At 40.0% G+C, this 24,933-nt stretch overlaps 1 protein-coding gene across 1 annotated transcript in view; it reads right to left on the bottom strand.

Annotated features, from left to right (window-relative positions):
- rngtt (RNA guanylyltransferase and 5'-phosphatase) overlaps positions 1-24,933 on the bottom strand; it is a 97,700-nt gene that overhangs the window by 55,344 nt on the left and 17,423 nt on the right. Inside the window, exons 9-10 of the mRNA XM_086189092.1 lie at positions 16,499-16,634; positions 12,676-12,747 (exon numbers count right to left, since the gene is read on the bottom strand). Coding sequence (XP_086045218.1) covers positions 12,676-12,747; positions 16,499-16,634 — 208 coding nt within the window. The remainder of the gene's footprint in view (positions 1-12,675; positions 12,748-16,498; positions 16,635-24,933) is intronic.

Here is a 24,933-nt window from a genome sequence, read left to right as displayed (position 1 = left end):
GAACAGATAAGCACTGGTGACCTGAGCCAGCACTGACTTTCAAAATGACAAGGCCACTAAGGCCAAGCAAACGTGTTGCTTAACCCATCTGGTGGAATGTCTGTGACAAGGGGCAAAAAAAATCCTGCCCCAGTTCCATAATGAATCTTTATATGATAACTCAAACGCCCAAGCAACACTGCTCAATAAATTAGGTGATTAAACATATATCCAGTTTAATCATCATAGAAAAAAAATGAAAAGAAAAACAGAAGTTCAGACTCAGTAACCAAGATGCCATTTCTTTTTTGCCACTGACAAATGATAAAAGGAAGCATCTTTGTTTTAAATCACCTGGCTATGACCAACACTTTCAAGTATCGCCTGACATATTTTCACATTTCCAGTCTGACAAATCAGCTCTGTGGGTGAGTTCGAACAAGCGCCATCAACTTTTCAAGCACCAGTCCAATTCTGCAATGGTTTTCAAAGGTGCTAGAAACTATGGCAGGAAAAAAGATAATCGTCTGGGGAGCTGGAAAAAAAATGCTGTCCTCTCATGTCAACTGGGTTTAAAAAAAAACAAAAAAAAAACAAACTCAATTAGGATTTCCCTAGTACAACTAAAATCAATAAAATTAAATGGATTATTTGATAAAATCATTTGCTCATAGTGTTTGTGGATGTATCAGCGGCAAAAATACTGATACCTACTATGATATATTACAACCGGATGCATTTGAAAAGACAAAACAATCAAAACATATGATTTCAGTTTCTAACAAAATGGTTCTCTTAGTGTGCTTCTATATCTAATATTAACTTCATGTTTCATCATTTTTGTTTCAAACACTGAGGGCTAACAGATTAAAAAAAGATGATAGTGCATTTGCAGTTTTTACTTTTAATTGTTAAGTATATTTCTGGATGTCTGAGAAGCACTATGTAATTGTTTTCTAGTTATATATAAACATATATACAAGTAAAGCTTTACTTACACTGTTAGAATATGGATCAATATTTCCTAATATAAACCAAGGGGCACTGAGCAGAAAGGTGTGACATGAATGTGCTTGTATTCTAATGTCAACTACTGGGTAAACGCTACTTCTTCCTTCAAGAGTTTTTTTTGTTTTTTGAATTATTAGAGATGGGAGGAAGAATATAATTTTTGCTCCCAGTGGATGAGAAGGTGAAGGGCCAATAACTATTCAAAATTAGATGTAATTAAGGGACTGTATTGTATTGCGAATTATACAGATGTTCAAGGAAATTAAAAACAGGATCAGGCTGTGTGGATGAACTGCCATGTGGAAAGTATCATTTAAGTGTATGAGATACATCTTCAGTTACTCACCAGCTTCAAGTCAGTTAGTCAGCAGAAAGATTTAAAGAGATTCTGTCAGCACATCTTCTGTGCAAACAACCCAATAGATGAAGCTCAGCACTGTACTGCGGTGAACAGGATTCTGATTTTGTTTTTGTTTTGTAAGCAACATATTTTACCAACCTGAATGAACAGCCACCAAAATAATAAATAAATTAACAGAATCAACACATATTAAATGTATGGCATATCTAGGACATTTATAACAATTATAGGCGCATTACTGTGACATAGTACTAGTGCTACGAATGAGCTATTTGAATCTGAAGGCACGGCTGTGGAGTAAAACGGTGTGCATCATACATAGGAATATGAAGGAAGTTCTATTGTTGAAAAATGTAGTGGCAATAGAAGACTGTCTCATGACAAAAGTAGTACAATGCAAATGTTATAATTATGGTGTACATGTAAACTGATATAAATTGCTGTAGGTGTGTGTTTCATTTTTTCAAGTATTTAATTTTTTTTTTTATATTTTAGTGACATCAGTAAAATACTGAGCATCGGAGCTGCACTGCTGTCAGATTCTCCATCTAGAAGATGCGCTGAACCACATTGACAAAAGAAAAGACCTCTACAATGGATCTCTACCTCAACCCCTAGGCAGCATGGTGGCAAAGAGGTTAGCACTGTTGCCTGATGGCAAGAAGGACCCTGGTTCAAATCCTGAGAGTCCCTGACCAAGGTCCTGGCAGAAGATCCTGAGTTGGTTTCTGTGCTCACTGCCCCGTAGAGGACGGATTAAATACAGAGGGCAAATTTTTGCTGTGCAATGAGACAAAAAAGACTTCTTTTTCTTCTCCAATAAACCCTATCTACTCCTTTTCGAGCTGTGTTGAGAACAGGAAATCTGAAATAAAACATTGCACTGCTGTTTTTTTGGTGGCCTGATTAGGATGCTCATGTTGTTTTGAGTCTAATGGATGTGTAAGCAGGCAATAGTCTGCCTACACATGAGCTGTAATAAACTGATAATGCCATGACTAGGCTTCTGTGCATTTGTTGCAACCTTCATACAACAGTATAAGGACAATTTGGCACCTCAAAACAAGGTCACAAGCCAAATAAAGTTACTTATTTAGACGTTACTTCGAAGACTTGTTTTATATTCTGCAAAATACACGCAACATTCTCCTGGAACAACAGCTGGTATCATGTCCCACACATTCCACACCATCTGTCAGCTGTGTCATAAGGACAGAGCAAGATGTAAGTGTGGATGATTCAAGGCATGTGCTGTCCACGCCAGCTCTACAGGAAAACACAGCAGATATGAATCTTATTAATCAAACATTAATGGGAGTAAAGATTGTTTTGAATAATTGATAGTCATAGCGCTGAAACAGAAAATGCCTTCAAGAGTCAATAAAAACTTCAGTCACTTATGGATAAAGATTGACCTGCTGTCAGTAACTGAAAATAACACGATGCTTAAAAGTACAGCTCCACTCATACATGTACACTAGTCGAAGATTTTTACAAAGACTTACAAATACTGTACGTCTGCAGATTGACGGTTCAATTCAAGACATGAAAGATGGCAAGACTCAGTTTTCACAATTCAGAATGTTACATAACCGCATTTATGTGCAAATTCAACTTAAGTGCATAAAGATTCTATATATAAATGCACATTAAATTTTTAAAAGCAGAGTGCTGCAGACTGCAAGCATTCTTCAGCGTGAGGCTGCAGTAACAAGTAAGAACATAAAAATACGGCAAAAGTAGTTCCTCCAAGGGAAAAGATTAGGAATAGTGTTTAAAGATGTGTGAAAGTCAGGGCTAATTTTGGATGGATAAATGACTATATACACTGGTGACAAAATCAGAGGCTTAATGTGTAGCTTCCCTTGAGAGGTTCAAATTAAAATCATCAAAGCTTTCTTGGCATTGACTGTTTTGGCTAACAACTTTCTATAGCCGTATATCCTGTTTATCCGTTAGCGTCACAGAGCCACAACACACATGGAATGATTTATTCTGCAGGAATTAAGAAGCACATCCATCTTCTTCAGCTTATCCAGAGTCGGGTCTCAAGGGCAGCAGCCTAAGCAGAGAAACCCAGACTTCCCTCTCCCTGGCTACTTCATCCAGCTCCTCACAGGCGATCCCGCAGTATTCCCAGGACAGTTGAGGCCTCCCACCATTCGGATGTGCCCTGAACACCTCCCCACGGGGGCATCCTGACCAGAGGCCCAAGCCACATCATCTGACTCCTCTCAATGTGGAGGAGGAGCGGCTCTACTCCAAGCTCCTCCCAGATGACAGAACTTCTCACACTGTCTCTAAGGGAGAACCCTCCGGAGGAAACTCTTTTCGGACACTTATACCCGCAATATTACCCTTTCAGTCGTTACCCAAAGCTCATGACCATAGGTGAGAGTAGGAACATAGAGTGTCCAGTAGATTCCGAGCTTTGCCTTTTGGCTCAGCCTTCACTAAGATGGACCGATGCAGATTCCGCATCACTGTAGACACCGCACCAATCTCACGATCCACCTTCCCTCACTCATTAACAAGATCCCATGGTGCTTTAACTCTTCCACTTGGGGCAGGATCTCATCCCCAACCCGGAGATGGCACTCCACCCTTCTCTGGGCAAAAACCCTGTGCTCAGATTTGGAGGTGCTGTTTCCAATCCCAGCCACTTTACACTCGGCTGCAAACCGATCCAGCAAGAGCTGAAGGTCACAGCCTGATGAAGCGAGCGAGCAGGACCACACAAACACCAGATTCTCCCAAATTCTCTAGCGACCAAACCAGATCCCCTTTAACAGCCTGGCTGCACCTAGAGATTCTGTCCATAAACGTTGTGAACAGAATCAGTGACAAAGAGTAGCTCTGGTGGAGTCCAACCAGTCCAAGCTGTCCTGGAAGTGGGAGTTGAAACTCCTTCTGATGAGAGACTCCACTAGATGTTCCCAGCACACCCTCACAATATGTTTGGGCCTGTCACCAGCAGGTCTGACCGGCATCCTTCCCCACCATCCTAGCCAATTCACCACCAGGTGGTGATCAGTTGACAGATCTGCCCCTCTCTTCAACCGAGTGTCCAGGACATGACAGCAAGTCCGAGAACACGACCGAGAAATCGATCATCCAAACTGTGGCCTCGAGTGTCCCGGTACAAAGTGCACATGATGACACCCTTATGCTTGAACATGGTGTTTGTTATAGACAATCTGTGACCCACACAGAAGTCCAAAAACAAAGCACTGCTTGGGTTCATATCGGGGGTTATTCCTCACAATCATCTAGGTCTCAATGTTGTCCCCATGTGAGTACTGAAGTACTCCCCCTAAAGGGAGGGGGTTATTCTGAACTGCTATTTGGCACGTAAGCGCAAACAACAGTCGGGGGGGGGGGGGGGTAACCCACATCTGGACTAGTGAAAACTCAAACTAAGGTTGCAATTCATCTCATCAGTGAGGTCTTTTCAACAACTCCTTGTCAGGTCCATCCCCTGGGACCTGTTTGTCTTAGGTGACCCGACCAGGGGCATAAAGCCCCCAACAACTTATCTCCTAGGATCATTGGGACACGCAAAATCCTCCACAGCGATAAGGTGGTAGCTCAAAGAGAAGTTAGAAGCATATTGTCTTGTAATTAATTCCACAAGTACTGCTGTTGCTGTCACTTGTAATTGACAGTATTTTTGTGAAACCTTAACTGAATAATGATCATGTTGCTCTTATGGACTTTCCAAATGTTGTCAGCCCAAATGGGTTAATGTACTATTGCAATGTACTCTTGGTTTACAAAAAGGGTGAGAGGAAGAGCAGAAGGGCTGCATCGCTGTTAATATGACAAAGGTTTTGTTCACTGAGCAACTAGTAATTTCTTGACTTACTGAACTTGTAGAGGTTTCATGAAAGACGATCAAAATCATGAGGTCATACTTATTTTTTGGTGTTGCTGTTAATCTACTGACTCATACTACTCTATCCTATTAAGGAAAAGAACTACTGCCACGATATGTGTACTGTAGCTGTATGTGTATGCATAGCTGTTGCTGTACTGCAGCTTCACAACATTCAACAACTGTTGGTAACTGCAGTGTGGTGACAGTGCATCATCAGAGAGATGTTACTGTAGTTCGAAAAGGAATGATGCAGCCTAAAGACTATTCTTGGCTTAGAAAGTCCAAGATAGCTACAGGCTGTACCCGCAGACAAATTTCTCAAGCAGAAGTAAAAAGAAGACACTGTCATAAAACAGTTTAAAAAACAATGACTTTTAGCAAACTAAAATCACATGTCATTGTTGACATTTTTGAGATTATAACATTGTGTCCTGGTCCGGGCAGTTTATGACGTTCTACCTAGCCCAGCGAACCTCTTCACCTGGGGGAAAGAGGAGACCCCGAACTGCCAACTGTGTTCAGCAAGAGGCACTGTGGAACACATTCTGAGCTGCTGCCCAAAAGCGCTCAGACGGGGCCGTTACACCTGGCGCCACAACCAGGTTTCCCCAGCACATTGTCTGCTCCGCCTTGAGGCCAGATATCCTTCTGGTTTCAGAGAGCTCGAAGAACATCATAATCATGGAGCTGAGGGGAGGCCCATGAAAGGAAAAGGACCAAATACGAACACCTGGTCATTTTGCGCAGGGCTGGAAGGCAAGGTGCATGCCCATCGAAGTTGGCAGTAGAGGATTTGTGGGGCACTCACTCCACAAAGCCCTAAGTATCCTGAGCATCACAGGAACAGCAAGGAGCAAAGCCATCAAGAACATCACTGAAGCAGCTGAGAAAGCATCGAGATGGCTCTGGATTCGGAGAGGAGAACCATGGGGACAAGTGAATGCCACCTGAACACAAGTCACAGTCTGATCAGCTGTGGCTGGGTCGCCTGAGTAGGATGTCTGATGTTTGAAAGACCTGAAACATCTGATGATCTCAGATAACATCACTGATGATGTGTTCAGGTGCATCAGAAGAACCTGATGTATTCAAGAACTGTGTCAGGTGCAACAGCAGGAGCCAACAGTGACCGACAAGATGCAACAATTTCTCTTAAAGGAAGAGAGAGAAAAAATGCGTTGTAGTAAAGATAATACAGCATAGCCAGCCACACAACATACATAAATATATTCTGTAGGCTTGCCCTTGCAATGCACCAGGAATGTACAGTGTACTGTGTATCACGCAAGCACTAAATGGCTTTTTACTATGCACACGTTTTTTTGCACAAGAGATTTTTTTGCAGGTTACTGAGAAAATGTTTAGCATTTGCTGTTAATTCTAAAAATAAATCTAAATGACTAATTCTATTGTGTGATTAAAAAGAAAAGCTGTCTAAGGAAAGCCTTGCTAAAATAAAAATCTGCAGTGTGTTGCTACATGCAGCCCCAGTGGTTTGTATGGCACTAATTTTATTTTATGCCTGTTGTATTACATCCATAAGATTGCCAATGACTGTCAGAAAGACAATAGAATATATTTACAACACTCCTTTATTTACTTCAAAATAAAAGTCAGAAACACCTAAATTACCCATCATGGCAAGAGGGCACACACCTCCCTCTATGTTCCAATTAAGCACATACATGCACGTACCCATCTGACTCAACTGTCCAAACAACCAGAGTATCATAATAGGACAGAAATGAAAGCAGGTGGTGTGTTCTGCCTCCTGCTGCATTTCCTTCCTCAGTCTCAGGATGGAGCCTCAGTGCCGAGGAGCTGCTCACCACAGTTAATGGAGAAGGCTAATAATGGACAACTGAAGATCAATACCACAGCGCATCAGCAATGGCCTGAGGAAGTCATGAGGTGTTGATAATCTCTGCACCATCTTACAAAGATGCTCCTGTCACTACTGGACTCTTCATTGAGCTGCTTGCTTGTACGGTCCTCTGATCCTGAGGTATTCATCAAGATTTTATAAGGAGGAAAGCAGAAGCTTGCTAAGGGCAAACTGTAGACTCATTTGTCTCTGTGCCTCGACCTGACAGCTGTTAGTAAAATGCAGATCGGTTAATGGGGTGAATTAATTTACAGTTTGAAAGTGATGTGCACTGGTGCAATTAACAGCCTTCTATGGCTTTCTTCAGGCTGTTAAAGAAAAATGGCAAAATCGAAATAATTTAACAAGGTTAATGTATATTTTACAGACCAGCAGTCCATTGCACCAGCGAGACATACGTCTATACGTCCCTTAAGGCTGTTCAGTCCACACTAAATGTGACCTTGAAATTAGTTACTTCTAAATCTGGGTTCATCTTAATTATTCTGCTGCAAAACCCAAGCTTACCAAAATATTACAATGGTGTTAGCAGCCAAAAGCAGCTATGTCTAGCCTACAACATCTGCTAACAAAACAACAATGATATTGAGTGTGTAAGCCTTGAAACTGCAGTGTAGTTGGCATATTTTATTCCTCCTGATCATCCAAATTATCCACTTTGAATCCATTTCGGCTGGTACAAACCTTTGTTATTCCAACCAAAACTCTGTCTGCAGGTAGAATTTAGGTTTCACTTAGCCTACGTTTAGTGCAAACTACAGTGGGACATTAAATATGGCCTTGCAATTCACTTTTACTACATACACTACAGATATTACAAAAATATTCATATTCAGATGTATAGCAAATTTAAACTTTGATATAAAAAGTGATTAAAGTATCCCATTTTTGTGGTAAAAAAAAACAAAACAGGTAATATTCAGCATGGGTCAAGTACAGTCCAGCCCCTGATCTGCAGAGGGTGTATAGTAAAGCAAAGCCATTCTCCTCCTTCCAGTATGAAGGCCAACCAAATTTTGTCATCTCTGTGCAAATATGGCAAAGCTATAATGAGCACTGCCAGCTATAGCCTTCAAGGAACCCAACCAAAACTTTTGATTTGCAAGTCTGAGGAATGCAGTTTCCTGGTGTACAGACCAATAATTTTCTGGGATTACTTGTGCTACCAACTGCTGATAGCAAAACATTACAAAAAAACAGAAAGGTCTAAGAGTCCACAGTGTTAAAAGTGGGGTGAAAGTATTGATGGGGTGATCTGACAATGATATTGCACGCTCTCTCTCTCTCTCTCTCTCCCTCTCTCTCTCTCTCACTCACACAGTCAAAAGTTAGGACAGATCTTCTAAATCAATATTTTTTTCTTTATTTTTAATACTTTCAACATTATAGCATCATACTGAAGACATCAAATATATGAAGCAAGACATCTGGAATTATGTAGCAAAGAAAAATTGTTAAATAACTGTAACTATGTTTCATATTTTAGATTCCGCCGGCCTTTGCTTTGTTGACACAGCTGCAAACCCTTGGCCTTCTCTCAATGAGCTTCATGATGCAGTCACCTGAAATGGTTTTCACTTCAAAGGTTTGCCTTGTCAGGGTTCATTTGTGGTATTTCTTGCCTTCCTAATGAGGTTGGGACCGTCAGTTGTGTTGTGCAGAAGTCAGATTGGTACACAGCTGACAGCCCTATTTGTCAAAGTTGGAATTCATATTATGGCAAGAACCAATCAGCTAAGTAAAGAGAAATAATAGTCCTTCATTACTTTAAGAACTGAAGGTCAGTCAGTCTGGAAAATTGAAAAACTTTTAATGTGTTCCCAATTGCAGTCGCAAAAACCATCAAGGGCTACAACGAAACTGGCTCACATGAGGACCGCCCCAGGAAAGGAAGACCAATCAGGCCTTTATGGTCGAATAGCTGCTAAAAAAAACACTTCTAAGGAAAAGCAACAAGCAGAAGAGACTGCTTTGGGCCAAGAAACACAAGGAATGGACATCAGACCAGTGGAAATCTGTGCTTTGATCTGATGAGTCAGAATTTTGAGATCTTTGGCTCCACCCACTGTGTATTTGTGCGATACAGAAAAGGTGAACGGATGGTCTCTACATGCATGGTTCCCACCGTGAAGCATGGAGGATGTGTGACCATGTGGGGGTGCTTTGCTGGTGACACTGTTGGGGATTTGATCAAAACTGAAGGTACACTGAAAAAGCATGGCTACTTCAGCATCCTGCAGCAACTCGCCCATCCAGTTTGCGTTTAGTTGGACCATCATTTATTTTTCAACAGGACAATGACCTCAAACACACCTTCACACTGTGTAAGGGGGATTTGACCAAGAAGGAGAGTGATGGAGTGCTACGCCAGGTGACCTGGCCTCTACAGTCACCTGACCTAAACCCAATCCAGATGGTTTGGGATGAGATGGACTGCAGGGTGAAGACAAAAAAGCCCAAAAAAGAGCATCTCTGGGAATTTCTTCAAGACTGTTGGAAAACCGTTTCAGGTGATGACCTCATAAAGCTCACTGAGAGAATGCCAAGAGTGTGCAAAGCAGTCATCAAAGCAAAGGGAGGCTATTTTGAAGAATCAAAAATATAAAACATGTTTTGAGTCATTTCACACTTTTTGGTTTACTACATAGTTCTATGTGTTCATTCATAGTTTTGATGCCATCAGTGAGAATTACAACAGAGTCATGAAAATAAAGAAAAACCATTAAAAGGTGTGCCCAAACTTTTGAACAGTTGTGTATAAATATATATACACACATACAAATATGTATGTATGTATGTATGCGTATAGATAGACATATAGAATCAAGTCCAAAGTTATTCATACCCCTGGCAAATTTTGTCTTAAAGTTACTTTTATTTAAACAGCAAGTTTTACTTGATTGGAAAGAACAAGGGTGTCTCCCAGAGGACAATAAGACAATGTACAAGAGGTATGCGGAAAAAAATCATTTAATTATTTTTCATTTTATTTAGATTTGAACAAACAATAGCATGTCCAAAATTATTCATTCCCTTTGCAAACTCTCACAGTCAATGGGAAAATCCAATGTTCTATACCATTCCAAATAGTCCAAGCTGTCCTAAAGCATCCTAATTACCCTGATTCACTGGGAACAGCTTTTAATCAACTCAACAGGTGAAAAACAGCAGCTCTCTCCAGTTGGTTTGTGGACAGTCATAGCTAAGACAAAGGAACTCACTTAAGACCGGCAGCTGTGCATTGTGGCTGCTCACAAGTCAGAAAAGGGCTATAAGGCCATATCTAAATTTTTTCAAATTCCTGTGGCTACAGTGCAAAGAATCATCAAGAAATACAAGACGTTCCACACAATGGAAAATCTCAGAGGATGTGGCTGGAAGCCAAAAGTGACACCTGTGTTGGCCAGGAGGATAGTGAGAGAGGTGAAAAAGAATCCAAGGATCACCAGCAAGGTCAATCTGGGCTCTGCTGGTGGCAATGTCTCCAGGCAGAAAGTCCAAAGGACACTGCACACTACTGGGTTCCACAGACGCACATCAAGGAAGACGCCACTTCTCCAGATAAGGCACACAAAACCTGCTAGGCAAATGCTCATCCGGACAAAGAAGAAGACCTCTGGTCTTCTGTTTTATTGTCAGATGAAAAAAAATTGAATTGTTTGGCCACAATGACGTATTCATTTGGTGTAAAAAAGGAGAAGCCTTCAACCCTAAGAACACATCCCTACTGTCTAACATGGTAGCGGGGGTGTTTTTCTGCCAATGGAGTCAGGAACCTAATTACAGTACATGGCACCATGAAAAAAGAGCAATATATCAAGATTCTCAACGACAATGTCAAGCAGTCTACAGAAAAACTTGGCCTTGGGCACCAACGTGAGCCACAACCCAAAACACACAGCAAAAGTGGTGAAGAAATGATTAGCAGACAAAAACATTAACATTTCACAGTGGCCCAGCCAGAGCCCTGACTTGAATCCAATTGAGAATCTGTGGAGGGAGCTATAGATCAGGGTGATGGCAAGGAGATCCTCCAACCTGAAAGAGTTGGAGTTCATCACAAAAGATGAATGGGCAGAAATTAGGGATGCACCAATTGCCATGTTTTGGGCAGATTCCAATTTCCGTTTCTTCATTTCGAGTTTGACATGCTGATACCGATTTTAGCCGATTCCAATTAAAAGAAATAGTACAGGTGAACAGACAAATTCTTCAAGTCTAAGTGAAAGTACAATAATCCACGAGGTGTGCTCTACTACAAGTGCGCAGTGTTGCAAACACGCTCAAAGTCGCTAAATGACATCACCTAATTTGAACAGTTGGCCATCTGGATCTAACAGCTTCGCGCATGCATGATTCATTTGCAGCCTGGACACAGTGCAGGTCTCTGACTGCAGCAGGGGTTGCTCTGTGACACTTCTCTGAGTGAGACTGACCGCCTTTGAGTGCTTTAAGATGGGGGAGGGGCTCATGGCAGCACTCGCTGAAGATGGCAGCGATACGTATTTTTCATAGAAACCAGGACCGCAAAAAGTCACTAAATTTGTTGCTAGTCGCTTTTCATAACAAAAGTTGCCAAGAGGAAAGTCGCCAGATTTAGCGAGAAAGTTGCCAAGTTGGCAACACTGCATGTGTGCTGCTGATGCTGTGTGCTGTTGATCATGTGGTGCGTGAGTGAATTTGACTGGTATAAAAATCGGCATATCTCTGTCTGATTGGCCGGTCGCCAGTCCTTCCGGTCACCAGCCAATCAATCGATGCATCCCTTGCAAAAATACCAGTGGAGACCTGCACAAAGCTGTTCAGCAATTAGAGGAAGTGTTTGATTGCTTTAATAGCCAATAAAGGCTTTTCTGCTGACTATTGAGAAGGGTATGATTAATTTTGGACACGCCACTTTTTGTTCAAATGTAAATTAAAGCTGAGAAATAAATTTTGCACGATGATACCTCTTGTACATCGTCTTATTATCTTCTGGGAGACTCCTGTGTCATTTCCAATCAAGAAAAAAGTTGCTGGTTGAATAAAAGTTACATTAAGTCAAAATTTGCCAGGGGTACACACACACACACACACACACACACACACACACACACACACACACACACACACACACTGAATGGGAGCAGAATCATCAGAAGCACTGCAACAGGATGAGGAAGCAAGGCTAACTGTTAACAATAACAAACTGCTGACTCTATTTGTTATGCCGGATAATGTCTGCAAGTTGGTAAGCAAAATGGACATCATCACTATTTAAAGCAAAGCTTTACCCCTTGTGGCAATCATGGAGGGGCTGCCTGCCTGTTGTCATCAAAGTCATACAAATTCCCACAAAAATATTTGACTGTTATTTTTTTTATTAAATGAGAGTAATATTTTTTTTTAAATAACATTCTCTATAAAATTGAAAATCAGATCACAATTTCACTCAAAATAATTGGAAATAGATATGTTTTAAATATTTTGTAGCAGTCCTTGGAACTGAGAAAGTGAATCAGTGCATTCCAAATTGATGGAAAAACAAAAACAAATACAGTCTCAGATGGCTTGACAACTCACGTTGAATTTGACGATATCATATATCAAGTAGCGGGGGACAGGCTGGCTGTTCACCTTGTCAATGATCATCTCCTGCAGAGAAAGACAAAGTCGGATCAAGAGAGGGGAGGGGAAAGAAAGTCAGATGTGTATACTTAGTGGGTTCACACAGACACACTTTTGAGCTAAAGATGTATACCCGAGCAGTTCATGCATATTACAAGTATAAGTATATGTAATTAAAAGTTTTATCTATGAGTAGTCCTCAAGTATTGGAAACAGTTTCTCTTTGAGGGTAGCTGTGCAGGATGAAGACTAACAATGGGACACTAAAGGATGACAATTCTCAGGGGAAGATGTTCAGAGAGGCACATGCCTGCAGCGAAGGGAGGGATACATAGCAAGAAATTGGGGAAGTGTGTGTGTGTGTGTGTGTGTGCGTGTGCCTGTGCATGTGTGTTTGTGCGCGTGCATGTGTGTGTGTTTGTGTGTGTGCGTGCAGCGCTGTGTGTTGGGGGTGGGGAATAGGGTGGGGGGTCTAGAAAAGAGGGACATGAAGCAGAAATAGCACTGCACATCCATTATGCAAGCCTCTCAAGTTGAGATTCAGGTGCAGCAGTAGTGCAGGACACCTAGCAGAGACATGATTAGTTTTCAAAGAACTGTTACACAACCACGCAATGTAGTGACCACAGAGACGAAAACTCATCACCACTGCTGTGTAGTAACTAAAAGAAGAGTCCCTGCTCTGATGTTTCACTTGTAGCATTTTCAGCACTACATTCATTTATTCTCTTTCTCTCATTAAACATTTAATCAAATACTGTGTTCCAGTGCTGTAACTGACAGGTAAAAGCAGGTGGGAGGTCCTTTAAAGGCTGAGCTTCTGTGTGTTTTAGAGACTGAAAGATCCTCTTTTTTTTCAATCAAATGAGGAAGGATATTTGTGTTATGGTCAGGTAAGAGGAATAAACAAGAGTGGTTAGATTAATAAAGATAATGAAATTATGAGTTTAATTTGCTGATTTAATACTACAAAAAATACTAATGGATAGCTTTATGCATTCCTGACCCAAACGATTAATGCTCTTTTATCACATCACTCATGTCCCTTAAAAGAGGCATGAGGTTAAAATGTTTTTCATGTGGGTAACACGGTCCTGTCATCAATATCAAAGTAGTGGTGAAGATGAAGTCAGGTGGACTGAGACAGAGCCAAGGTGAACAGAGCAAGACTATCACAGCCAACTGTGACGACCAGACCCACCTGTCGGTCCAGAAAACATCTCAACTAGATCAAACATCCCTTTGAGTCTTTAAAAAAACTTAAATCTGCAGGGTGAATATGAATATACCAGCAGAGGCCAATTATCTTAAAAAAAAAAAACCCAAAAAACAAACCTATGGTATTTCTTTAATATCTCATAAAACAAATCAAGTTGAATCCGGTCGTACATGAAAAGGTCAACGTGAACTAATGAGAGCGCAACTTTCTGAAGGAGAGACTTTTTAATATTAATTTAAGAAGTACTTTACCACAGGATTTGACGACTTCTACATCTAGAACTGTTGTCGTGAGTTCAAGTTAACAATTATCAATATAATCACACAGTTTTTTTTTCCCACTTCTCAGTACTTAGACTACGGTGGGTCTAATTTATCTTGCTACAGCATACATAATAAACTGTAAATATTCTTACGCTCTCTAATGATTCGGCAGCTTAAAGTTCCAAAGTATATGTAATGTATATGTTTGGTGTGCAATTTTCTCTAGTTTTAGATATTCATATGCCTCCCTGCCGGCAATAGCGACAAGCCAGGGGCATTACCTTTTAGGTGAGGGGTGGGAAAATACTGACTGTGTGGCATTTCCTCTGGTAGTGAGTGAGGCAGTCAAGGAAGTGGCCAGTCAGAAGCCAATGTGGCAGAGAAAATTCCAAATGCTGATCGGAGGCACTTTGGCTTCCAAATGAAAAGAGGGAATTAAAAATAAAAAGTCTGACAAAAAAAATTGCAATGTGAAAATCAAATGGCAGCAAAATGGATATTCAGGGAATAAAACCTATTTGTGAACTCACCTAGCAAGAGACCAGATCTGTTCCTGTAGAATATCTCTGTACATCAGGATATCATATTTGTATCTTGATCCAAGTGTTGTGATATGTATCATGAAGCCATGGTCAATACCGACCCCTATTTCAGGTTGTCCATCCATCCCATTGTTGTTAATGGGATAATAGGAAGCCCTTAAGGAAATTACTTCCAATTTGGCACAACTGAAGGATGAACTAAAAAGATTTGGGTGATCAAAGGTCGTGGTCACCTCCTATTTGTATGATATCTCAGGAATGCTTCAAGCAAATTAATTCAAATTTGACACAACCGTCTACTAAGCTTTGAGGATGAACTGACAGATCAAATGGCCCGTACACTACAACTCCTCTACAGTGCTTCTCATTTATATTCATTCTTCTATCCATCCAAGCAAACAATGCCTTCCGAAATCCATCAACTTATAGAATCTTAATTTTCTGCAGCCATTTGAAGATGTGGACACAGTGAATATGTTTCAAGCATGGCGCATTGATTAGCTCAGCCCTTCAGTTTCCTACTGTTGCTCCCAATTTCTTTCTTTCACTTCCTAACTCACACGTCAAGCCCACCATCCTATTGTAGGAGAGGTTGGAGGGAAGAAAAGAATTTCAGAAGGCTGTCATTGTTATGTATCTGGTGAACTGAGCCCTTATGCAGACAAACAGCTATGGATGGAATGCATTTACATGACCAACGGAACCTACCAGAAATTCAATCTACATTAAGCAGTCAGCTAATATTGGATGTATAGTTCATTATAAGTGTATTACAGAAGACCATGTAAAGACAAAGACCAGTGCCTTTGGGCTTAAGATGAAACGTATCACACAGCACAGCTGGGCCTCATCAGGGCTCACAATAAACAGCAAAACACAGCCCCTCTAAACTAAGAGCCAGAAGCATCAACAGACGAATAAACATGAGTCAAAACAAACCTTGTCTCAATCTGAACACACATCCGCACCTCTCCTTCAATGGAACACAAAAACACTGCAATTAGATGTCCTGCCAGAGTGAGGAAACTAAAATCACCACATCAATCAGCTAGCAAAGAGGAAGTACATACCTATTTTACATAAAATTGGTCAACTCTGACAAGAGGCAAACAAAAAGAATAGCAGACCACTTATCTGTTATCTGCAGTACTACAATAAACAAAAACAAGGCCAGACGTAACTAATCAGATCTCTGCTGAGTACATGGGCATGCAGCACTTTCCTCGCCTATATGATTGCCTTAATGAGTCATGTATGTGTACCTGCTGCTGAGGAGACCTGGGACCTGTGTGCCCTGCATCACAAAAACATGCCAATAAAAGTATAAGGGTGAGGATAAGTCACCAGCACCCTGCCAACACCCTGTGGAGCTCACGGCTGAGCATTTCAACACCGCAGTGTGGAGCAAAAGGGAACAGACAGAAAACTGTAAAACACTCCATTAGATATTTCTCTCGAACACGGATGATCATTTTCCTGTCAACCATATTTGAGTGGCTTAACTGAGAGCTTGGGAAAATGTTCTTTTTTTCACCTTAGGCTTGGCAACTCATGTCAATTACCTGCAAGACTGCATAAGTGCAAAGGGCAGGGTGGGAACATCATAAGGTTGGAGAAGGCGAGAGGCACGCAATTGCAGTCAAAGGAGGGTCTTAATTAAGGGTCGGACCTTCAGATAATATCGAAGTAACATGGCACGGCACAAGACATAACAATTACAAAGACACAAGAGTAGTACATGGAAGATAACTCACCCCATCCAATAGAGTGTTTGATAAGTGGACTCTTGGATCCTTCCGGAAAGGAAACTCTAGATTAGCTATGTGGAAGACAGTGTTGTCTCTGTCGATCATGAATACTTCATTTTTCCCATTGATCACCATCATGTACCTGCGGGAGGAGAGGGAACCGTGATGTCACTGTACATACAAACTTGTAACTTTTATTTGAGCTTGTCAATATGGCCCGCAATCAGGATCAACACATCTTTTTTTTTCAGAATTAGTAATAGGGGTCTTTACTGCAACTAAAATTGTCACATATGCAACCCCTTTTTGGGGAAAATTTTACTTACACTTATTCATACGACTAAAAAAAACAACAACTTTTTTTAAGTTTAAAAGTTGGTTATGAACAATAAATTTAAAAGGTGCATTAAGAGTAAAATTTAAACATACTGAAAAATGCAAATGCTACTTGAGTAAAACAAATATTTTGGATGAACATTAAAAGTGTAATAAGTTCCCACCAGGCGTCTACTGAATTGGATGAAAAAAATCAAATTGTTCGATCAAATTTTTACAGACTTTACTGGGGGAAAAAAGTTTTCCCTTCAATTTATGCATTACTGAGTAAAAAAATTAATAAATGTATAATGTATGGCTATATGGCAGATAAAGATATGCCGATATCTTTGTCAATATAAAAAAATAACAATCATCAAAGCCAATACTCAGCCAAACGATTATCAGTTTTCTCCAGTCAGCCCGATAATGTACTTGCATGTTTACTTGCAACTCCCCACTATTGGCTACCAGGTATATTACTACAATATTAGGGTTGGGTACCTTTCCCATTTGAACCAATATTGGCTGATACTTTTTTGGTCCATCACTATAAATGTAATTTCAGTCATTAACAAATAGTAAAAAACTTCTCAATTTCCATGCTGCCTGAGGCTGCCGCTGGCATGCACTTGGCTTTCAATTTATGAGACGACAGGCTTTAGTTTAGATGCGATGGTCACAAATATTGCAAATACCACTCTTTTCATCAACTTTTGAAAAGTGAAAAAGTAACTCATGCCTGCTTTCGGTTGTCTTGATTTTGATGAGCTATGACACAGTGCAGGAGTTGACATGGCAGTGTCTCACGCACTCCCTTCCAGTGATACACTTTGCCCACCTTTTTAACCTGAGACAACCTGCTTGAAAAAACTGAATGGCCCTGTTCCTACTGCGAGTAGGGGAGTGTCAATTTTTTTTTTCTTTTCTCAAGGTTCATCATGTTTGATGTCACAAATGTAGTCACCACAAAGGAAAACAGCAACGGAGTGACAATAACACAGTGACAGTGTTTTTTGTTGCATTTTTTGCTCCAGTCTGAAATTTAAAGGTTTTCGTTGAATGAATGATGTTGGAGTGTGCCGCTGCTCGAATGCCAATGCGTTGGTTGAGATAAAAAAAAAAAAGTTGCAGCTTTCATTGCCTTCATATTGTTGACTGTGGAGCTCCGCAAATTATCATGTTCACCCAGCTTTGTGTTCCCTTCTACAATGACCAGAGCTGGAGATGATTAATAACTGTGTCAACAGCTTGTTAATTTAACCCAGGAGTGAATACTGATGTAAAGCTCTTCCTTCGCAATGCAACAAAAGCATGATGCTCACAGGTGGTAGCAGGAAAGGGGCCTCTCTCACCCGGATGTGCTCTTCAGAATCAACGTTCAGCTTCAGTTCATTTAGTGGGGAATCAGTACTCCGAAGTGCCAGAGTAAATCAGTTGCTGTCTCTGAGTTTGGTACCCAACCCACAATGACATATTACAGAAAATACTCTCTGTGGGTGTGATGATGTTGCATATAAAAATATACAAATTGTACATTTAAATAAGAACCCATTTCTTAAAGTGACAATACCATCAACACTATCTAATCATTCTCAACACAGACTATGAGAAAAGAGTTGATGGAAGTAATCTGCTAGGCCAGGGACTCAATACTTGAATAATTTAAGGCAATAATAAGAAACAATAGAATTGCAGCACAGGTGGACGGTCACGCTTAATGTAGTTTTCCTCATCTGATCGACAAGAAGATAGGTAGGCATGAATATTCAGGATGTGTGAAATGGTTGTTTTCTCATACAAGTTTGTTTCTCTCATGATGGTGTTTATACATCACAACTTTTATATTGAATATTTTTAAATAAAAGTTTTTAAAAGCAAATGGAATTGATAGATGTGGCACATTTATGAATACACTTTAGTGCAATTTTTAATTCGTAGTACTGAATCATAGTTTTTCAACGACCGTTGACTGTAACTGCTCTATTCAAATGTCATTTCTCCAGGCAAAATAAAATGCTGCATACAATTTCTTTTAATTATTGGAAGGATCTACTGTTGTGATCATATTCTAAATCCAGACTGCTGGAGACGAGAAGGATCGTTTGAGATTCAAGTTTCATTCTGAACTGCAAAATAACAAGTAGGCTGTAAATCTCTAAAGAGCAAATTAGCACGTTCAATTCAAGCAAACTGAAAATTAAGGCCTGAGAGCTTTTATAATGTCCATTAAAATGTGGGGAAAAAACAAAGAGTAATTAAAATATATTATCAGAGTAACCACTTTCCATTGCAGCTTGCTGCACTTGGGAAGCACTTGGAGAGAAGCATTTGGAAGCAAGATGCCAACTTTGCCCATCAACTTTCACAACTGCAAGGTTTGATTTCACTGAAAACCACACAGACACAAACACTAAATTCCAAACACGTACACACTTCGACAATTTCAGTCCTTGTCTGACACAAAATGAACTATCCGGGGCCATGTGACTTTGATGTTAAATTCACTTTAGAAATAACAATGGCCTTCGCCTGTTTTTTCAACCTGCCCAACTCTTAGCTTGTAAGAGATTACTCTATCTTCACGATGCATACATTGCCAATGGTCTGCATGAGAGGAAAGCTCAGTTAATCCATGGCCAGCCTTTGCAGGTGAGATAAAGACTTAGTTAGAAGTGGACATGAAAGAAAAAACAATTTGCACAGTCTTCCATAAATTCAAATCCTGTAAAAAGTTAACTTTGAAACACCTTTGACCAAACAAATCCAATTCAGTTGGCCTATAATGTTAAGTTTGAATTGTTCACTCTATGTTGAAGCTCTTTACCATCTTCTAGGGGTCACACCCTGTGTCATTATTGGATTAGGATGTGAAACACTAAAATTTTTACTGTTTTTTTTTTTTTTTGGCCATTACATTGTGGATAATCCAGCTTTTGCCGTTGATTAGAAAAAATGTTTTGAGTAGAATCAATCCAAAAAAAGGGGGGGGGGGCAAAGATAGAATTTTGCTGGACAAGTACTTCTTTATCAATGAGCACACTTGACGGAGAGAACAAAATATTGAGAGCAGAAACAGTTGGACTTTAAATACCTGTCAAATGGGGCCAGTTTACCAGCATGGGACCAGATATGAGGCTTCAGCTACTAATAATAGTTAGACTTTACTTCATGCTTGCAGGTGTGCCATGTTGAATGAGCACAAGTGTAACACGTTTATCTTCCCGAGTTACTCCTCTTTCTCTACAGCAGTGGAGGAGGAATGTTAAATAACACGAGCACACTTTATGAGTGATCTCCGATGTACTCTTAGGTATAATCTCCAAATGTGTAAACTCTAAACAGAGCATTAAGAGCTCTCGTACCAAGAGCTGATTTGTAATATTATAAAACTCAGCAGTCATCCAGGTCATTTTAAACCCAATTACAATTTTAAGCAATCAAATCATCGATCTATTCTTCTGGTGATTAAGTTTAATCAATTAATATCGAGTCGAAGAATTCCCAAACTTTTTTTCCCTGAGAAGGCCACAGCTGACACCTAATAGTAAAGTACAAGAGCAAATACGTGTTGTTGAAATGGCTCGTCTGTGTACCAGTTTCACCATTTCTCCCTTACTTCATTTGATCAAACAGACATCACACTGCCCCCAGATCAAATTATAATTATACATAGAGATATTTTTAAACCTAAATGGGTTCTCTGTCACTTAGCCTCAATTTACAGGCGTGGCAGGTATCCAATTTAGTCGTGATTTTCAAACACAGGGCAGTCACCTTTTTGTTGAAGGATTGTGTCACATGGGCAAGGTGCCCAATCTCAGAGTGTCGGGTGATGGTGAAGGGGTGATGATGTGGATGGTGGTGAGCATGAGGATGACAAGATGAGGATATCTCCCCTGATCGTTTGTGACAGCAGTTATCATTTGCAGCTCTGATCTAGTCAGTGTATTGGATGTTTCACTGTGATTGGGATGAGCGGACGACCACAGATGAGGTATTTACTAGTAACTTAATTCAGAAAATAACATTAATATTAAAGTTGTGGCCAAACAAAATGGAATTAGGTGTATTTCATTAAAATCAAGCCTGAATGTATAAGCCAAACAAACTGACACTCATGCAAGGTTTCTATTTTTTATTAAAAATATATATATATACTAGTAATGTCGTGACTGTTGTCTTTGAATATTTCATTTATTTCTCAGGGAATATTCAATGGTCCTTAATAGGTCTGAAAAATTGAGGGAAAAAATCGGGTATTTTTCAGAGATACCATCAAACTATTACCTACTCTATATGCTACGGCAAGGATAAGAATTTAAGTTTAAGACTTAAGAAAGTGATGGTCACTTTCTTTGACAAAGACAATAAAAATGAGAACAAAATAAAAATATTAATTGGTAAAATGTAGAAAAACATAAAAAATAATTAAAAAAAATAAGATTTCTGAGTTCGTCCTCATTCTTGCATGTATCAAGATTTATTGAATTTATAAAAGACCGGGATTAGTTTCAGCTTCCCTTATACATGGCGTGGCTCTTATATCATCCTCCGTTCAGATTTACTCTTCATAGTTGCCACAGTCTCAGGAAATATGACCCAATCAGGTATTTGCTCCATTTACCGCACAAAACCACATGCACATGCTTCCTTAACGCAGGTGACTATGCTCAACAATGTACCAGAACACCTCCTGGGTGGTCGCCATGTACTTGTCTCATGTTGGCCACTTATCTGTGACTCTTGTCTATCTCGTCTTGGCTCTCTTTCGGGATGCGGCAGCAAGGTAGCAAAGTTTGAAGTTCCAGAGCTGGATTATCAAAAATTACACAGAAAAATATATTTTTATTTATTTAAGTGATGATTTAATAAAGCAAGGAAATGGTGAGCCACCATTTGGGGATCCACAGTAAAGCATCTTCTTTTTCCTTTTTCTGCTTCGGCACTGCTTGCTAAATTGTAGTTTGGTGGGCGTGTATGCAGTTGCCTTGGGTCAGTTCTAATTGGTTAGCACTGACTGACAAATGATGAGTGGACACTTCTGATTGGTTAGAATGACTATCTGTCAGAGCAGACTGCAACAGACAGGAAGCCCCCATCTGACAAGCATAGTAGATACGGTCAACTTTCAAATTAAAACACCATGGGCAGACAACCATCGCCAAAACAGACCCAATGTAGTACCATATTCTACGTTAACATGATAGAAACATGGAAACTGATGGGAGAACCACCACGTCAACATAATCTGAGCAAGTTTATAATCCTGGACTTGCAAAATGTGATGCGTCTGACAGGTTGTTGGTGGAAATTTCCACTACACAGAAGATAAAGGTAAACGGCGTCGCAGCCAGAACACGGTGGAACGGTCTCCTCTGTCTTAAGCCACAACCTGTTTAAGGCAAATAGTGCACACAGCTTCCTCTGTGTCAGCTGCTTAACCATTTTCATCTGGATCAAAGCCAAAATAATCCTCGACAGGGGCAGTCAGATTTTTTTTTTTTTCCCCTTCACAAGTCCTTCTGCCGCTATATTCTCAGATCCGTCAGACCCACTCACTACCTTTCTCCTCCCTGCCGGTCACACCGGTAGATCACCCAGCACAGCAACAAGTATTCGTTGTAAGATCAAAATTATGCAGTTTAGCTGGGCAGCAGCCTGTTGTTGTAATAAAAAACATGATGCTGGCACATGTAAATCTATTAATTACCTCCATCAAGGAAGTAATGTTATCTCCAGGATTGGTTCTTTGTCTGTTACCAGAATTCTTAAATCATTTCAATCTGTGCTCATAAAGTTGTAAATGGATTTTGCTGAAACTTGATAAAATGATAGAACTTTTGATATTTATCTGGAAACTGATCTGATGACATCATATCAAAGAGCACATTTTGAAAAATTTGTTAAAGCAGTTTATTTCAATTAAAGAGATAAGGGTGAGGCTCTTGGAGATCGTACAGAGCATGTTCTGGAAGACCTGCTATACTTTTGCCAATTGCAAAGAAAAATGCAAGAACTGACTTTGATGACACCATGTTCATATTCTGTATCCACGTAGCCTCTTTGGCCAATTATGTAAGATTGATGAACATCTAAGTTTTCTTTTTTTCAGTCAATAAAATGTTAGAAAATGGAGAAATGTCTCCATTACAAAAGCAAACTTTAGAGTTATCTGAAACCATATGCAAGCGAACAGCGGAGCGTGACATAGTTCAGCTTCTGAATTGCCGGGGAATTCTGCACAGAAACGAATGTACTTCATTCTGTCAAACACAAAAAAAATTAATTTTCAAATACTTTACAGTATTAACAGCACAAAAAATGAGCTTCTTGCAAGACCCTTACAAAGTGGCATCAATGGCCTGCCTAATTAACAAATCACCTTTTCTGTTGATCAAATGATGCATTATTTTAATCAATATTGCAGCACTTATTAAGATTTAATTTCATCGCATTCTGGTCAATTTGTAAGTACTTAGACTGGCGTAAACTTGTCAGTATCGAGTCCTCAAGGCATGCTGTTGTGCGTTGTAACACAATGTACCTGACTTGGCTGTGAACAATAATAATCAGCCTTTTCTTTTTTAAAGGCTTTTGACAAATGTTCATGTTAAGCAATCTGGTGGCTTCATTACAAACTCAATTAGACTTTGCAGGCTGCCTGCTGCGCTTTAACGTAAAATACCAAGTGGTGATTAAAGCAGGATGAACTAATGGCCTAACGAGCAACCACAGTCCTGCTATATTTCCAAAGGTTAAGTATCCTCATCAATGCACTTCAAAATGGAAGGTAATTATCCTGCTACTTTAACATACAAGGGGATTTATGCCATGGGAATCGACAGATAGCTTTACTGGTGGACAAACTCAAGAAACCCCCCAGACTGACAGGAAATACACCTCTTGGGAGAGCAAAGTCTGATGAGAAAAATGACCTCAAGATTACTGCTCCCCTAACAAAGCTATGCATCTCTCATTCCTTCTGTGACTCACAACCATTATCACAAAGGGATTAGATGTAAGAAATATGCCATCAATACCAGCTGATTCAAAGTGGGAAACCTGACATGGTGCCAAGAATGAGAGTGTGTATAGAATACTACACAAGCTGTCAAAAGCAAGCACTGAAGCAGAATTGTGCCCATCATAATCAATTGTGAAAGCATTTGTCCGATTGTGTAACACATTGTTTAAATTTCTGATTATTCTGCCAAGTACAATAACGTGTTGTCTATATCATTAAATAGTATCAGTCACAATATCCTGGAAAAATCAAACCGGCATTATTAAATTGTTAGGATTAAAAAAGCAGGAATTCCTCACATTGTAAAAAAAAATTGGGCGATATTTACCTTCAACAATTGATGACAATTGTTGTCTATTTTTGGTGAATGGACTCACAGATCATTTCATCCTCTCCCACTATCACTGTCATGGCGACTGCATTAAATTACAATTGCAGAAGATCAACAAAAAGGCGAGTGAGGACTATGCATAGGTCGGTTTCTCTTCTGCAGCTGTCTAAGAATGGAGAACGTTGCCTTTTGTTTACTTGTTCTAATACTCTGAAATGGACATCAAAATAGACTGATGTAACAAGATTACTACTGACTACTCTTGTCGCCATTAAACAGAGGACGTACACATCGTGTGTCAGTGGTCATGCTATCCGTTGCAGTTGATGACACAATGCATTTTTTTCACACTATTAGCTGCTCCGTTCTATGCCTCAATAAATACACACACATAAACTAAACACAGCAATTGGAAAAGTTGGAATTGAGTCCGCTTATGCTAACTAAGGGTTGGTTCATTCTTCGGAGAAGGAACCTGACATTTTCTGTAATTCACTCGGGTCGACATTACGTATGTGGATATTTTTTTAATTGGATATTTTCTTCCTTGTTTAAAAAAACAAACAAAAAAAACCTCTGTCCACATCAACAGCCCAAACTGAATACAATCGCCTTTAAAGCCTGCGATGCCATGCCAGGCCAGTTGGTGGCAATAAGCAAAATGTCATTAAAAGAACGTTATAAGCATGTGCTTAGTCAGTTGTAATCAAAGGTGCCAGTGACTCAAAACAGAAAAACGCCCGATGCCTTTGCGTGTTGGTGGAGTGC

The sequence above is a fragment of the Aulostomus chinensis genome, chromosome 20, assembly GCF_037954235.1.
Source record: "Aulostomus chinensis isolate RoL2024-O1b breed Wild chromosome 20, RoL_Achi_v1.0, whole genome shotgun sequence".
NCBI lineage: Eukaryota > Metazoa > Chordata > Actinopteri > Syngnathiformes > Aulostomidae > Aulostomus > Aulostomus chinensis.
The sequence above is the reverse complement of the archived record's forward strand: the minus strand, read 5'-3'. Positions and strand labels throughout refer to the sequence as shown.